We start from the raw sequence: 18,020 nt of genomic DNA on the forward strand, positions 1-18,020 counted from the left end.
TGTAATTTAAAAGAGATATATATTAATTGTTACTCTAGCTCTATAAACAGTCTGTGACCTAGACATTGGACAGAGAGCATGCAAGCAAATTCAGGTCATGTTTAGAATGATCAAACTCTTGAGGAAATGGTATTCTTGCGGGTTTTGGAGTGTGCGTTGTTTTAGGATAATCGAACTCATGACATGTCTGAAGATAACAAATCCTGGAAGTTTGTCAAGTTGAAATTGTTCGTCAACAACATTGTAGAAAATGGTCAAATACTTTGGGCCAAATATGACCCGTCTGTGACCTTGAGATTTGACGAAAGAAAGGCATATACTGAAAGGGTTAATATGATACAAAGGGTTATTTCCCTCGACCACTCGACTCGATTGTTGTTAGTTACCAGGGCAACTGGGTGACTGGGTCCCTGGTGGTGCAACTGACGTAAGCAGACTCAAGACTTAATTTTTCAACTTCAGCACAGGAGAAAAGCAGTGCATAAACATTCTTGTGGTGATTTTCAGAGCAAATCCTCCATGTACATCTAAATATAAACGGTACAGCAGATTCCTGACATTCTTCAAATTAGTCAAATTCGCCAGAAACTATCCTCAAAACCGTCAGATTAGTCACAACAGTCACCCCACCCACAACAGTCACCCCACCCACAACAGTCACCCCACCCACTACAGTCACCACACCCTCAACAGTCACCCCACCCACACCAGTCACCCCACCCACAAGTCACCCCACCCACAACAGTCACACCACCCACAACAGTCAGCCCACCCACAACAGTCAGCCCACCCACAACAGTCACACCACCCACAACAGTCAGCAACAACAGTCACACCACCCACAACAGTCACCCCACCCACAACAGTCACCCCACCCACAACAGTCACCCCACCCACAACAGTCAGCCCACCCATAACAGTCACCCCACCCACAACAGTCACCCCGCCGACAACAATAACCAAACCCACAACAGACACCACACTCACAAGTCACCCCACCCACACCAGTCACCCCACCCACAACAGTCACACCACCCACAACAGTCACCCCACCCACACCAGTTACCCCACCCACAACAATCACACCACCCACACCAGTCACCCCACCCACAACAGTCACACCACCCACACCAGTTACCCCACCCACAACAGTCACACCACCCACACCAGTCACCCCACCCACAACAGTCACGCCACCCACAACAGTCACACCACCCACAACAGTCACCCCACCCACAACAATCACCACACCCACAACAGTCACCCCACCCACAACAGTCACCCCACCCACAACAGTCACCACACCCACAACAGTCACCACACCCACAACAATCACCACACCCACAACAGTCACCCCACCCACTACAGTCACCACACCCTCAACAGTCACACCACCCACAAGTCACCCCGCCCACAACGGTCACCACACCCACAACAGTCACCCCACCCACAACAGTCACCCCACCCACAGCAGTCACCCCACCCACAACAGTCACCCCACCCACAACAGTCACCCCACCCACAGCAGTCACCCCACCCACAACAGTCACCCCACCCACAAGTCACCCCACCCACAACAGTCACCCCACCCACAGCTGTCACCCCACCCACAACAGTCACCACACCCACAACAGTCACCCCACCCACAACAGTCACCCACAACAGAAAAAGGGCCGGTGTAGTAAGAAATTTGTACTCCATGAAAAATAATTGACTCTAGAATAAAATATTCGTACGAAATGTGTACTCCCAGTAAAAATCTTGTAGGAGAAAAGAACTTCCCAAGGAACGAAAAAATTACTCCCTCCACGAAATTGTTACTACCCAACGTTTTACCGGGTTTATAGCTCGCCGTGAACGTTCGTCTTGCACGACGTACTCATGGGATGGCGGCAAAATGAAACGTCGCGCAAACGGAATGTCTCTCTTATCTAGTTAAATGATGCAAATAGTAAAATGACGCTTGGCTAGTAGAATGACACGAAAATGGGATGGGGTTAAAATTGGATGGCGCGCTATTGGTATGACACAAACCTTAAATGACTCTTGGTTTGTGAAATGTCGCAAGAATGGGATGGGGGCAAAATGGGACGGCGGCAAAATGATATGGCACCAAAATGGAATGCGATGGCGGCAAAACGGGATGGCACCAAAGTGGAATGTGGCGCAAGTGGTATTACTTGGTAGCAAAATGACGCTCGGCTTGTGAAATGATGCAAAATTGGGGTGGGGGCGAAATGGGATAGCGGTGAACCAAGAAGGCGCCAACATGGTATGTGGTGCATGTAGTATGACATGGAAGTAAAATGACTCTTGGGTTGTGAAATGTCGCAAACATGGGATGGGGGCGAAATGGGATATCCCCCATATGAGATCTCGCGCAAACGGAATGTTGCGCTACCACTCCCTCCACCCCTTCCACCACCAGGACTGACAGGGAACAGGAGAGTACAAGTTTCGTATGAAATTTTTACTCGGGAGTACACCTGTTGTGCGAAGTAATTTGCGTGTTATAGGGTGGAGTAATTTATTCGTTATCTATTCGTCAGGGGAGGACAATTTTTCAACGAAATGTTTACTCCGAGTAAACCTGTCGTGGGAAGTAATCTGCTCGTGTGAGGGTGGTGTACTTTTTTCGTAAAGGGAGTTCAAGTTTCGTACAAAAAAGTTTTCTCCGGAGTATTTGGTGGGAGTAATGTTCTCGTGTTATACCGGCAGCAAACACAGAGTGTAAGAAACAAAGCGATTTCTTTCCCCCGCCATTGTTATAGAACAGACACAAGTCTATGACATTTCTCACCTGGCCACGATGTCCAGATACTTGTCATCAGTGAGCAGAGTGTCCACAGTACAGGCCATCCTGTGTTGCCACCAGGTGCCCAGCTGTGATAACACGGCGGGTGTCACGTGCCAGTAGGATGCAGGCTCGGACAGTTGGTCAGAGCAACAGCACAGCAGTACGGCCTCCACTGCATTGGCTGTACCCAGGCTCCGACACGCCGCCTGCAACGTGTCAATCTTGAATGTCATTATAGATTATCTTTACAATGATATAGTTTTACGTCGTATCGGTTACTGAGACTAATACACGCTGTTATTAGCTGGTTGTCCTCTTTCTCCCTCACCTCTCTCTCTCTGTCTCTGTCATTGTCTCTCTCTCTCCCTCTCTCTCTCTCTTTCTCCCTCTCTCTGTCCCCCCTCTCTCTCTTTCTCTCTCTATCTTTCTGTCTTTCTTTCTCTCTCTATCTTTCTCTCTTTCTTTCTCTCTCTATCTTTCTCTCTTTCTCTTTCTCTCTTTCTCTTTCTCTCTCTATCTCCATCTTTCTCTCTTTCTTTCTCTCTCTATCTTTCTCTCTTTCTCTTTCTCTCTCTATCTCTCTCTCTCTCTCGCTCTCTCTTTCTCTTAGCCTGAACATGTTTATATTGTTGATGTCTTATTTTTACCTTTTACACGTTTCAGTAGATACATGTACCTAATTAATTTCATAACATGACTTATGTAACGATGCTACATTGTTATTATTTGTAACGTAGTTGTTCCATTGATTCCTCAGTTCATGGAATTTTTCTTCCCTCGAAGTTGCACACGTTTTTGCTTGTTTGATACAGTTTTCATTATGCCTTTGACAATAATATGTCATGTTCGCTTGTATGTATATTTGTGTTTGTTTTTTTAGTCTGTTAATCGTTTGCTCGTTCATCGTTTGTTTTTATTACTTCTTTAATTGATATTCCAACATTTTTAAAACGTATTATCATTAGATTAAACCCTCCCATTGGCGAGGGCTGGATGTAAAAAAGCACTTGTTTGCTTATGCCACGACCCTCGTTAATACAGAATCTGTCTTGTCTTGTCTTGTCTTGTCTCTCTCTCTCTCTCTCTCTCTCTCTCTCTCTCTCTCTCTCTCTCTCTCTCTCTCTCTCTCTCTCTCTCTCTCTCTCTCTCTCTCTCTCTCTCTCGTGTGTGTATTAAATAAAGTTCAATTCAATGCAATTCAACTCTCGCTCTCTCGCACTCTCTCTCTCTCTCTCTCTCTCTCTCTCTCTCTCTCTCTCTCTCCCCCCCTCTCTCTCTCTCTCTCTCTTTCTTTCTCTCTCTCTCTCTCTCTCTTTTTTAGAATACCTGTTCCAACTGTGGATCGTTATCCAAGACCCGCTGGAGTTGCTCAGTGCTGACGTAAGGCAGGAAGAGAGTTTTCCTCACAGTCAGGGCAGGTGCCACGTCACTCACAAGGTGCCTCACCACTGTCTCCGACCTGTCCAGCTGCTTGACCGCCTTCGTCACCCTCTTGGCCACGTCAGCATCGGCCGGAGGTTGAGGGTTATTAACATCCTTCTGCCACCTGCCCACAGTCTTGAGCTCTCCGATCAGAATGCCGTGCTGGCGGTGGATCAACACAAAGTCGGCCTCGCCATCAGAATACTTTGTCTGCTGCGTGTCCTTGTCTGATGGTCGTGGAAGCTGTGCAGCGGCCGCGGCGTAGGCATGCTGGTTTAGGTAGTCTCCAAAATTTAGCTGAGACAGGATGAACATGGCCTCGTGACGACTGTTGCCGAGTTCTTGCAGGTTGAGCATCACGTGGTTTTGGGCAAAGTCATCTGATATGTCTGTCTGTTGAACATTGACTGGCGTGCAAGGGGGCACTGACTCTGGCGTCCATAAGCTGTACTGTTCACTCTGCTGACCGCTGGACGACTGACCAATGGTGGACTGTTGCCCGTGTGTTGCCTGTCCAGAGGACGACTGACCGGTGGTGGACTGTTGCCCGTGTGTTGCCTGTCCAGAGGACGACTGACCGGTGGTGGACTGTTGCCCGTGTGTTGCCAGTCCAGAGAAGGGCAGTTGGCATTGTACTGACAGGGCGTAAGGATGCTGCCGACTGTGTGCTGGCTGTTGCCCTTTGCTTTTCCTTTTTCTTTTTCTGGGTGTAGGCTGACCGCTGCCTGGCTGTACGCTACTTGTGGCTGGCCCTTGACTGGCCGCGGGAACATTGTGGCCAGGGGCGGCACCAGATGACGGGTGCAGCACAAGCGCAGAGTGACGGGTACCGGGTACAGTGTCCCTGACGTAGGGCACCCTGTTGAAGTGGACAGGAGGCACACAGTAGGTACGAGTGACAGCGTCAGGGTAGAGTGACGTCAAGATGTGCGGCCTGTTGCTGCTGCTGGTCTGATGACTGCTTCCAGGTCCTGCCATGGTTACGGGGATCAGGTGTGTGTTCTCTGTGTGTCTCTATCTGTTTAATGAGAGAACCGCTGTCCTCTCCGCGGTCGGCTTTGCTGCTAGCGTTGTCCACAGGTTGTTGTTGTGACACTCCTCTGTCGTCTGCGTCCGATGTCAGCGTTGTCTACAGGTTGTTGTTGTTGTCCGATATCAGCGTTGTCCACAGGTTGTTGTTGTGACACTCCTCTGTCGTCTGAGTCCGATGTCAGCGTTGTCTACCTGTTGTTGTTGTTGCTGTTGTTGTTGTTGTTGTTGTTGTTACACTCCTCTGTCGTCTGCGCCTGACGTCAGCGTTGTCTGCAGGTTGCTGTTAATGTTCTTTTTGTTGTGACACTCCTTTGTCGTCTGCGTCTGATGTCAGCGTTGTCTACATGTTGTTGTTGTTGTTTGTGACACTCCTTTGTCGTCTGCGTCTGTTGTCAGCGTTGTATACATGTTGTTGTTGTTGTTGTTGTTGTTGTTGTTGTTGTTGTTGTTGTTGTTGTTGTTGTGACACTCCTTTGTCGTCTGCGTCTGATGTCAGCGTTGTCTACATGTTGTTGTTGTTGTTGTTGTTGTTGTTGTTGTTGTGACACTCCTTTGTCGTCTGCGTCCGATGTCAGCGTTGTCTACATGTTGTTGTTGTTGTTGTTGTTGTTGTTGTTGCTGCTGTATCTGTTGCTTTTGTTGTTGTTGGTGTTGTTGTTGTTGTAGTTGTTGTTGTTGTTGTTGTTGTTGTTGTTGTTGTTGTGCCACTCCTTTGTCGTATGCGTCCGATATCAGCGTTGTCTACAGGTTGTTGTTGTTGTTGTTGTTGTTGTTGTTGTTGTTGTGACACTCCTTTGTCGTCTGCGTCCGATGTCAGCGTTGCCTGTTGGTTTCTTGTGAAGGGCGTGAAGCGAAACGTCTCGCCTCGGACTGAAGAGCGGGCCGGCTTTTTACGGCTGACAACGTGCGCTTGGTCAGTGTTCAGCGACTGTCAACACGGCCGTCACACTGCAAGGTTGGAGTCACGTTTTGTCAGATTAATGATAATAGTAGTAGTAGTAGTAGTAGTAGTAGTAGTAGTAGTAGTAGTAGTAGTAGTAGTAGTAGTAGTAGTAGTAGTAATAGTAATAGTAGTAGTAGTAGTAGTAGTAGTTGTAGTAGTAGTATTAGTAGTAGTAGTAGTAGTAGTAGTACCCCCCGCGGGTTAGGGGGAGTCCCATATTGGTTGGGACTAGAAAGAATTTACCCGATGCTACCCAGCATGTCGTAAGAGGCGACTAACGGTTATGTTTCTTCTCTTCTTTTGTCTTATTTCTGCCTTACCAGTCCTTTCACCTATATTTCCTTCCAAGAAAACTCTCCCTACTATTCCCTGCAGTTTTCCAATTCTTTTCTTGTTGTCTTATTTCTACCTGACTGGATCCATCACCTTTATTTCACTTACCAAAAGTAGTAGTAGTAGTAGTAGTAGTAGTAGTAGTAGTAGTTAATATGGGGCAGAGAACCATCTTCGCAAGTCTCGGCAAGAGAACAACAGGCACCGGAAGGTTTGTGTTGGAAGAGTGAGTGTTTACATCAAAAAACGTCGTGATCAAGGGATAATAACTGTACACACTTCTTTCTGGATAGCTTGAATATTTTCCCCGAGGATATATCGTCAGGTATTACCTCGCCAGAGGCTCGGGATCATCAGAAAATCAAACCCTGAAAAAATATGCATGCTGTCCAGGTATCGGAGGTGTGTAACCTATATAAACTCGGCAAAATAATTATTGCACCCTTGCTAAATATTCCATCCAGTGTCATTTATTCAAACGTGCTATCCCATAAACGGCCCTAAATTTGGCTATATGTACAACTTTTCGGATCAAAGATGGTTTGAAAGAGGCACGTGACTGCCGCTCAAGGAAGGGTACCCTCCACAATCGACTGGTCAAAAACAAAGGGTACCAAATACAAAATTGACGAAAGTTCAGAATATGCACTTCTTGGCAACTTTTACATACGATGAGAAAGTCAAATCAGTTAACTGTCCAAAACAGGCTGTCTTGTTTTGCTATCGTGCGTATTCCTTGTGTCATGCCATTCATTTTGATGGGGTTGTCAATCGCATGAGCGGTCAAAGCCGGAAGGTGTTTGCGTCGATTTTGAGGGGTATTGTGACAAAAAGCGCCGAATCTGGATCGCTTTCAAAACAATTAGGATATCATGCATGCATTACAGGTATTTAAACAGATGTTGTCTTCAACACATTCTGAAAATATCACAGACAAAATATTTGCAAAATATTAGCGAAGTCATGTTTGGGGTCAATCGCTGACGTATGTTTTTAACAAATGTTAAAGCAGGAGTGTCTCCATTTGGGAACGTCGTACCGTTACGAAGTCTTGTTTTGAAAGTTGTATTCACCAAAAGAGTAACGTACTCTGTTTGTTTGAATCAAGTAGTGCTGACTTCTTTCCGTGTTACTTACTGCACTAAAGTCTACAACAACAATGGAGTGGAACCAGAAACAGACATAGCACAATGCGTTTGACTGCTTACATGCTTGACGATGTTAAAAAGTAGTTTTTTTCGACAGAAAATACCCCTTAATGACCAAGCTTACGTTGCGGTATCATGGAACAAAGTCAGCCCTTTTTAATATGGAAAAGGCTTCATCCACAGCACTCATAATACAACACTTACATTGGGGGTTACTGTATGAAATTTGACTCTTTCAAAATGAATATCTGAAATCTTTTGAGTGTGTGCATTTTTCCAAAGTAAAATTTGTCCAGGAGAGAACAATATTTTTTTCAAAATTGCAGAGGTCAGAGGTCAGAGGTCAGAGGTCAGAGGTCAGGGTTTTCGTCAGTCTTCTTTTGGAAACTGGCATGTATCTAAACACTATTACTGTTATACACTATTTTTGTGGGATTTAGTCAAAGGTCGTGGTCATTTTTGAATTATTGACAAATAAATAACCAAGTTAACGAAGTCGTGTACCAAAACTCAAATAGCAAAGGTTTTTGTTGTTGAGATTGTGAAAGCGCAACGACTGATAAATGCCTGAGGTTGACGCCCAACCACACACTAATTATCTTGGAATCGCTTTTCAGACGCGTATTTTGTGTCTTTAAAACATCAGCAAACCATAGATGAACAAGGCGAACGCAACGGCTACCTCCGTGTGAGGTACAAGTGCCAGTGGGAGTAGGAAGGGGGTGGGGGTTAGTTTGGTGAATATATACAAGAAAATGGCGTCCATGAAAAGAAGAGACAACCTACACCGCCCTTCCTGCTGACACTCCTCGTCACGCTGGATTGGTTAGCTGTCTTGTCGCATACTAACCTGATAAACATTTCCTCCCCCAACCCTCTTTACCCCCCCTCCCCACCAACACAACGACACCATTTCCCATCCCCACTCTAGCCGTCACACCCCCCCCCCCCCATAATTATACCCTCTATTGTAACCCTCCCCAACAAACACACCGTTTCCAAAACGCACTATAACCTCTCACCCATGGTGGGTGAAACAGGAAATTTACAAATTTACTGAAATTGTCCAGGATTTTGTAAATGTCCTAGTTTTGACAATTCGCTGTATCATATATAAACTTGTCTGTGTCTGCCTGTGTCTGTGATTGTATGTTACAACTAGATACACACACCAACTCCTCTTATAACAGACGTGCACCAAGCCAGTTAAGTTCCGCCTGCACACCAAAGTCAGGGTGAGAAATGTATATCAGTTTGCAGCGTCAGGACTACCACAATGGCTGACCTCAATGCCTGCCGACCCGTGACGACACGGGGCTGGATGTGAAAGAGACGTTGGCTGCATGGCATGTTGTTCACATTGCACACTTTCAACCGACTGTCCCCTCACTTTCAAGCGATTTTTCTCGAAGCCAAGTGATATTAAACTCGCAAACGCGTATGCTAGTTTTTAGCAACGAGTCTCATGAGACTTGACCATTCGGGATCGTTTTCGTTGTCTTCTGGAAAAGGGAAGTAACTGCCTTACCTGGGGTAACAATTGTCAACAGCTTCAAATATTCGCCTACACACTGCCTGTCGGTTTCTAAGACGACAAAGGAAGAGGAATGCAAGAACAATTGTCAGTTATGGATCGCCAAGCGACAGCATCATGGTGTATTTCATCGCCTCCTTGCGGTACTCAGCCTTAAAGATCAGTTCAGTTATCAAAACTACCTCTGAATGCGATTGCTCCAAGACATCGACGCCATCCGAGGATCAAAAGCAAACGCTGTTTTCATTGGCTCGAGCTAACCAATCGGCCAGTAAGCGCGATACGAAAAGTGTGCACGAAATCTGTGCCAAGTCACTGACGCGTCAACCAGCGATCAACTGAGTATTCAAATCGTGGCTAAATATGTCCTGAATCGTAAGGGCCATTCACAGGGCAGAATGTTCGCCGACTTGGCCTCAGAGACACGGGAGCGACTTCAAACCCACTAACGTTGTGCAAAAGTTGGTTGAAGTCTGCAATGTGAACAGCACTTAAGTCGACACCGAGCGAGGAATGCTCTTCCTGGTCATTGTTTAACAAAAGAAGAAGAAACTAGAACATGGGTGACCTTGTTGCAACGCAGTGTGTCACTCATGACTAGACTGTGAGGAAATGTGATACAGGGGCGTGTGATTGCTTGTGCTCCATACAGGACATGATCCAGTCAGCTCCCAGCGCAACCCCACCCCTTACCCTTTCCATGGGAATTTGTTTTTGCACACACACACACACACGCACACGCACACACACACACACACACACACACACACGAACATAACACACACACACACACACACACACACACACACACACATACACATACACACACACACACACACACACACACACACACACACACACACACACACACATACACATACACACACACACACACACACACACACACACACACACACACACGAACATAACACACACACACACACACACACACACACACGAACACACACACACACACACACACACACACACACACACACACACACACACACACACACACACACAACATAGGGCCTTTACATGGATATTTACCAATTTGTTTCTAAGCCCAGTCAATGTTTTAAGAAATACACTTTCATCCAAAGAGCTTGTCCTCAAAAACAGTGATTTATCACCTTACTCCCAAAATAACAAATTGGGTGGTACAAGAATCACTGTACGACTCTGCCTCTGCATGGTTAGTTGAGCGCTCAGAGTCCCGTAACATTACACGATCTTTGTATTGTTGACCAACATATGACATTTTACACAGATCGAGACAGTAAGTGTTCCTTCAAGACCGAGCCTCGACAGCTAATGCAGTCTCGAACCACAGTGACTGTCTCGACGTTTGTAAAATGTCGTATAAATTTCTGTCAAAAGAGTTTATGACCTATACTATTTAGCATCATGCGCTCGTTTGAAATCTCGACTTTAACAACAACTGTGACAAACAGATAGGGCTTATATGAAAAAGACACACACTTGTCAACCCTTAAAACAATGTTATCTACAATCAGGGAGGTAAACAGGGAGAGGGGGGGAGGGGAGACGGAGGAAGGCTGTGACGTGCCCATGGAAACCTTAACGTATATATAAATGTAACGTATTGTTCTACCTGTTGGCTTAAAAAAAAACAAATTTAAATACTTAACAAGCTCCCCCCTCCCTCCGCCTCCCCCCTAAACAAGAATGAATATAGTGAAATAATAGGTAAGACTTACCTGTCGAAGCTGGGCTGAAGTTTAGCGTGTCTGAGCGGGCAAGCAACGCAAGTGTCCGCACGAAGTACTTGGTCAAGACCAACGACAAAAGCACTGCACACTAAAGTGTTCCACTTTTGAACACACTTGTTGTAACCAGTTGTGAACACCGTGAAATACTATCATGATTCTACTAGCAACAGATACAGTTAATAGTGTTTACCATGTGCACTACATTTTCATGTTTGGGAAAAAATCTGAATGTTTGAAGCGATGAAGAAAAGTTTCCTGGCACAGACCAATAAGGTAAAAGTGTTGATGTAATCAGGCACACGAGACAACGCCAAAAACACTTAACTAACAATCTACCCGGGGTGGCTGGGCTTATTATACTACACTGCCGCCGACGTTAACTATTATATGGCTGCATGTTCCAGCCAAAAGCGGTGATCATTTTAAAGAAAGCAATGTCAGTTCCTGTCACTACTGTGTGCATGTACCATGCTCATTGAGCTGTGTTACAATGTGTCACTACTGTGTGCATGTACCATGCTCATTGAGTTGTGTTACAATGTGTCACTACTGTGTGCATGTACCATGCTCATTGAGCTGTGTTACAATGTGTCACTACTGTGTGCATGTACCATGCTCATTGAGCTGTGTTACAATGTGTCACTACTGTGTGCATGTACCATGCTCATTGAGCTGTGTTACAATGTGTCACTACTGTGTGCATGTACCATGCTCATTGAGCTGTGTTACAATGTGTCACTACTGTGTGCATGTACCATGCTCATTGAGCTGTGTTACAATGTGTCACTACTGTGTGCATGTACCATGCTCATTGAGCTGTGTTACAATGTGTCACTACTGTGTGCATGTACCATGCTCATTGAGCTGTGTTACAATGTGTCACTACTGTTTGCATGTACCATGCTCATTGAGCTGTGTTACAATGTGTCACTACTGTTTGCATGTACCATGCTCATTGAGCTGTGTTACAATGTGTCACTACTGTGTGCATGTACCATGCTCATTGAGCTGTGTTACAATGTGTCACTACTGTGTGCATGTACCATGCTCATTGAGTTGTGTTACAATGTGTCACTACTGTGTGCATGTACCATGCTCATTGAGCTGTGTTACAATGTGTCACTACTGTGTGCATGTACCATGCTCATTGAGCTGTGTTACAATGTGTCACTACTGTGTGCATGTACCATGCTCATTGAGCTCTGTTACAATGTGTCACTACTGTTTGCATGTACCATGCTCATTGAGCTGTGTTACAATGTGTCACTACTGTGTGCATGTACCATGCTCATTGAGCTGTGTTACAATGTGTCACTACTGTGTGCATGTACCATGCTCATTGAGCTGTGTTACAATGTGTCACTACTGTGTGCATGTACCATGCTCATTGAGCTGTGTTACAATGTGTCACTACTGTGTGCATGTACCATGCTCATTGAGCTGTGTTACAATGTGTCACTACTGTTTGCATGTACCATGCTCATTGAGCTGTGTTACAATGTGTCACTACTGTGTGCATGTACCATGCTCATTGAGCTGTGTTACAATGTGTCACTACTGTGTGCATGTACCATGCTCATTGAGCTGTGTTACAATGTGTCACTACTGTGTGCATGTACCATGCTCATTGAGCTGTGTTACAATGTGTCACTACTGTGTGCATGTACCATGCTCATTGAGCTGTGTTACAATGTGTCACTACTGTGTGCATGTACCATGCTCATTGAGCTGTGTTACAATGTGTCACTACTGTGTGCATGTACCATGCTCATTGAGCTGTGTTACAATGTGTCACTACTGTTTGCATGTACCATGCTCATTGAGCTGTGTTACAATGTGTCACTACTGTGTGCATGTACCATGCTCATTGAGCTGTGTTACAATGTGTCACTACTGTGTGCATGTACCATGCTCATTGAGCTGTGTTACAATGTGTCACTACTGTTTGCATGTACCATGCTCATTGAGCTGTGTTACAATGTGTCACTACTGTGTGCATGTACCATGCTCATTGAGTTGTGTTACGATGTGTCACTACTGTGTGCATGTACCATGCTCATTGAGCTGTGTTACAATGTGTCACTACTGTGTGCATGTACCATGCTCATTGAGCTGTGTTACAATGTGTCACTACTGTTTGCATGTACCATGCTCATTGAGCTGTGTTACAATGTGTCACTACTGTGTGCATGTACCATGCTCATTGAGCTGTGTTACAATGTGTCACTACTGTGTGCATGTACCATGCTCATTGAGCTGTGTTACAATGTGTCACTACTGTTTGCATGTACCATGCTCATTGAGTTGTGTTACACTGTGTCACTACTGTGTGCATGTACCATGCTCATTGAGTTGTGTTACAATGTGTCACTACTGTTTGCATGTACCATGCTCATTGAGCTGTGTTACAATGTGTCACTACTGTGTGCATGTACCATGCTCATTGAGCTGTGTTACAATGTGTCACTACTGTTTGCATGTACCATGCTCATTGAGCTGTGTTACAATGTGTCACTACTGTGTGCATGTACCATGCTCATTGAGTTGTGTTACAATGTGTCACTACTGTGTGCATGTACCATGCTCATTGAGCTGTGTTACAATGTGTCACTACTGTGTGCATGTACCATGCTCATTGAGCTGTGTTACAATGTGTCACTACTGTTTGCATGTACCATGCTCATTGAGCTGTGTTACAATGTGTCACTACTGTTTGCATGTACCATGCTCATTGAGCTGTGTTACAATGTGTCACTACTGTTTGCATGTACCATGCTCATTGAGCTGTGTTACAATGTGTCACTACTGTTTGCATGTACCATGCTCATTGAGCTGTGTTACAATGTCGGTCGTTGGATTTTTACATCCCTTTGGCTATGCGCCGGAAAATATCGATTGTATTGCACGGGTACAAGACACAATGCAATGTTTTAAACATAATTTGAAACCACACGCACAAATCAAATTCGGACAGACAAGGAAAACACTGGGAAAACACTGTCCATTCAAGGGCGGGGATGTAGCTCAGTCGGTAGCGCGCTGGATTTGTATCCAGTTGGCCGCTGCCAGCGTGAGTTCGTCCCCACGTTCGGCGAGAGATTTATTTCTCAGAGTCAACTTTGTGTGCACACGCAAGAACAAGACCAAGTGCGCACGAAAAAGATCCTGTAATCCATGTCAGAGTTCGGTGGGTTATAGAAACACGAAAATACCCAGCATGCTTCCTCCGAAAGCGGCGTATGGCTGCCTAAATGGCGGGGTAAAAACGGTCATACACGTAAAAGCCGTGGGAGTTTCAGCCCATGAACAAACAAACAAACTGTCCATTCTTATCGCTTTTGTAAGCCACAGTCAGCGGACACCACCGAGCTACCAGAACAACACAACACGTTGGTGTGCATATGCTGTGAGAAAGGCGACCGAGCTACCAGAACAACACAACACGTTGGTGTGCATATGCTGTGAGAAAGGCGACCGAGCTACCAGAACAACACAACACGTTGGTGTGCATATGCTGTGAGAAAGGCGACCGAGCTACCAGAACACAACACGTCTGTGTGCATATGCTGTGAGAAAGGCGACCGAGCTACCAGAACAACACAACACGTTGGTGTACATATGTTGTGAGAAAGGCGACCGAGCTACCAGAACACAACACGTTGGTGTGCATATGCTGTGAGAAAGGCGACCGAGCTACCAGAACAACACACCACGTTGGTGTACATATGTTGTGAGAAAGGCGACCGAGCTAGCAGGACAACACAACACGTTGGTGTGCATATGCTGTGAGAAAGGCGACCGAATTACAAGACCAACACAACACGTTGGTGTACATATGTTGTGAGAAAGGCGACCGAGCTACCAGAACAACACAACACGTCGGTGTGCATATGCTGTGAGAAAGGCGACCGCCAACATGTACGTGTAAATACTACGGATGGTAATTCACACTGTCGGTGATGTTTGCTGTTTGTGTCGTGTATTGCTCGCTTTTGGCTCCAGCGTTCTGCCATACCGACAGTCCCGCTCCTTGACTAGATCATGACGCGACACCCACGTGACTAGAGCTGACTTAGGGAAAATCCGTGTCATCTTTACCCAGGAAAAAGATCAGATGACAACAAACAACCGTGGGTGCTTTTTATAGAAGAGGGTACGGGTAGAGGATAGGTTATGTCAGGTGGGGTACTGCTTATGCCCCGTAAGGAGGGAGAGAGACGTAAGACGTAAGACATTTTATACATTAAACACACAAGGTTCATTTCAACGGGGTGTGGGGAGGGGGAGGGGGTCAGTAATGCAAGCCGTGTGGTTGTATCCATGGACAATCACAGTGTTCTCTCTTTCTCTCCAACATACACTCACACGCTCTCATTCTCCCTCTCTCTCTCTCTCTCTCTCTCTCTCTCTCTCTCTCTCTCTCTCTCTCTCTCTCTCTCTCTCTCTCTCTCTCTCTCTCTCTATTTCTTACACGCGTATGAATTATTGATTTTCTTACACACGTATGAATTATTTCTTACTTGCGTATGAATTATTTCTTACACGTGTATGAATAATGTATTACACGTGTATAGGTTATGAGCTAGACGGCTTTCCATACATGCGTGCGTGTGTCTGTACATATATCTTGGTTCTGTTTCTTGTACTACATAACTGTCTCATCGCCGCCCCCCCCCCCCCCTACACCCACACACACGCCGACAATCATCCTAACTGTCTCATCGCCTCTCCCCCCCCCAAAAAAAAACATACACGCCCACACACACACACACTCACTCACACACCGACAATCATTATGACTGTCTCTTCGCCTCTTCCCCCCCTACACACACACACACACACACACACACACACACACACACACACACACACACACACACACAAACACACTCACTCACTAACCGACAATAACCATAACTGTCTCATCGCCCTCCCCAACACACACACACACACAAACACACACACAAACCAGCCAGCCAGCCACACACACACACAGACACACACACACACACACACACACACACACACACACACACACACACACACACACATACAGAGACAGTAAATGTGTGTGTTTGTGTGCGTGTGTGTTTGTGGAGGTATTTTCCTTTTAATTTGTTCCCACTTTCTAACCTGCCTAACACACACATACACACACACACACATACACACACACACACACACACACACACACAGACACACACACACACACACACACACACACACACACACACACACACACACACACACACACACACATACACACATTGTGTGTTTGTGTGTGTGTGTGTTTGTGGTGGTATTTTCCTTTTAATTTGTTGCCTGTTGCACTTATATTCTTGTTTTGTTTTTGCAAACAAATCCTCAGCAACCCCTCCCCCCTAGTTTCTCCCTCGATACACTAGTGGCTGATTGCAGTGCAAGTCAACACTACTGATCTTCTCTGTGTCTCTCGTGATACACTAGTGGCTGATTACAGTGCAAGTCAACAATACTGATCTTCTCTGTGTCTCTCGTGATACACTAGTGGCTGATTACAGTGCAAGTCAACAATACTGATCTTCTCTGTGTCTCTCGTGATACACTAGTGGCTGATTGCAGTGCAAGTCAACAATACTGATCTTCTCTGTGTCTCTCGTGATACACTAGTGGCTGATTGCAGTGCAAGTCAACACTACTGATCTTCTCTGTGTCTCTCGTGATACACTAGTGACTGATTGCAGTGCAAGTCAACAATACTGATCTTCTCTGTGTCTCTCGTGATACACTAGTGACTGATTACAGTGCAAGTCAACACTACTGATCTTCTCTGTGTCTCTCGTGACACACTAGTGACTGATTACAGTGCAAGTCAACTCTACTGATCTTCTCTGTGTCTCTCGTGATACACTAGTGACTGATTGCAGTGCAAGTCAACAATACTGATCTTCTCTGTGTCTCTCGTGATACACTAGTGGCTGATTACAGTGCAAGTCAACACTACTGATCTTCTCTGTGTCTCTCGTGATGTATACACTAGTGACTGATTACAGTGCAAGTCAACAATACTGATCTTCTCTGTGTTCTCATTGAGAGAGAGAGAGAGAGAGAGAGAGAGAGAGAGAGAGAGAGAGAGAGAGAGAGAGAGAGACAGAGACAGAGACAGAGACAGAGACAGAGACAGAGAGAGAGGGAGAGAGGGGGGGGGGGAGGGGAACAAACAGAGACAGAGTGACAGACCGATCGAGAATAACACAGTCACATGTTTCACTTTTTCCGTTCAAAGGAAGAGTTTGTTATTCACGGACAAAAAATATGTCATCAAATGTGTGGAAATAACATAAATCGACATGGCCATGGGTATATATATGTAGAGGTTACATGCCGAGTCTCAGTGATTATCAAAAATAATGGTCGAAGTTAGCGGATCATGAAAAATGCGAGCTTTAGCGAGCTTTTTCATGACCGCGAACTGAGACCATTATTTTTGATAATCACTGAGACGAGGTGTGTAACCTCTTTATTCCTCCTTTCTTCAGTTATTCAAAGAAAAGAGGAGGTTTTTTGCGAAAGTTTGATCGAATCCTATTCACTCAACCAGTCAACCTGCGCAGGCGATCGATTAATGCGTGGTTGTATAGTTCCGTGCAAATCATTCCATTCTGTTAACACTTCTTGTCAGTTTTCCTATTTTGGACTAAAATCAAGTACACAGATATGCTGTTATTCTGCTGTGGCGGCAAAGGCAGATATTGTGTGTTCTGTATATGTTTTGGTATCGGTTAGGATAATGTTCTTTCGTCAAATGGGACTAGCAGACGAACTTTTGCACCCGTGTTCCAACGTTAAAAACTGTATGAAGTTAAGTTTTCTGGGGAAAATAGTGTATGAAACCGCTTTATGTTGTTTAAATTGATGAGATGTGTGCATTTGGTTGCGTGTGATCTGTTTATTAAATGAAATATTGTTGAAAACTGACCGTCGGATTGCAGTCTGTTGTCGAAGAAACTGAGTGAAAAGAAGGGGAACTACTCTTGTCGCTGGACAAAGTATGAGTTACTTGCCTTGGGAAATTGCTTGTGATGAACGTCTGATCTAG

General features: G+C 45.3%; 2 protein-coding genes and 1 long non-coding RNA gene across 3 annotated transcripts in view; 1 reads left to right on the forward strand and 2 right to left on the reverse strand.

Annotated features, from left to right (window-relative positions):
• Window positions 1-585: 585 nt before the first annotated feature.
• Window positions 586-2,187, forward strand: LOC138955283 (hepatitis A virus cellular receptor 1-like; the record flags this gene model as incomplete). The annotated part of the gene is made up of 3 exons (XM_070326915.1): window positions 586-816; window positions 1,009-1,491; window positions 2,069-2,187. Coding segments are annotated over 3 exons (833 nt in total), but the record flags the coding sequence as incomplete, so codon positions are not given.
• On the reverse strand, window positions 2,151-5,209 carry LOC138955284 (uncharacterized). Its single transcript, XM_070326916.1, has 2 exons — window positions 4,124-5,209; window positions 2,151-3,003 (listed from the first exon to the last, which is right to left on the reverse strand). The coding sequence occupies exons 1-2, from the start codon at window positions 5,195-5,197 to the stop codon at window positions 2,797-2,799; spliced, it is 1,281 nt and encodes a 426-aa protein (XP_070183017.1). The 5' UTR covers window positions 5,198-5,209; the 3' UTR covers window positions 2,151-2,796.
• A 628-nt stretch (window positions 5,210-5,837) lies between these two features.
• Window positions 5,838-18,020, reverse strand: part of LOC138955285 (uncharacterized) — a 107,515-nt gene continuing 95,332 nt past the window's right edge. The window contains exon 2 of the long non-coding RNA XR_011452173.1: window positions 5,838-6,199. This is a non-coding gene — a long non-coding RNA (uncharacterized lncRNA). The remainder of the gene's footprint in view (window positions 6,200-18,020) is intronic.

Source organism: Littorina saxatilis, unplaced genomic scaffold, assembly GCF_037325665.1.
Source record: "Littorina saxatilis isolate snail1 unplaced genomic scaffold, US_GU_Lsax_2.0 scaffold_189, whole genome shotgun sequence".
NCBI lineage: Eukaryota > Metazoa > Mollusca > Gastropoda > Littorinimorpha > Littorinidae > Littorina > Littorina saxatilis.

Bases quoted from the DNA above. Each gene is read 5' to 3' on its own strand.
- LOC138955284 (XM_070326916.1), bottom strand. From the start codon at position 5,197: ATGGCAGGACCTGGAAGCAGTCATCAGACCAGCAGCAGCAACAGGCCG. The intron at 3,004-4,123 runs GTATTCTAAAAA...GACACGTTGCAG, and splicing joins ACGATCCACAGTTGGAACAG to GCGGCGTGTCGGAGCCTGGG.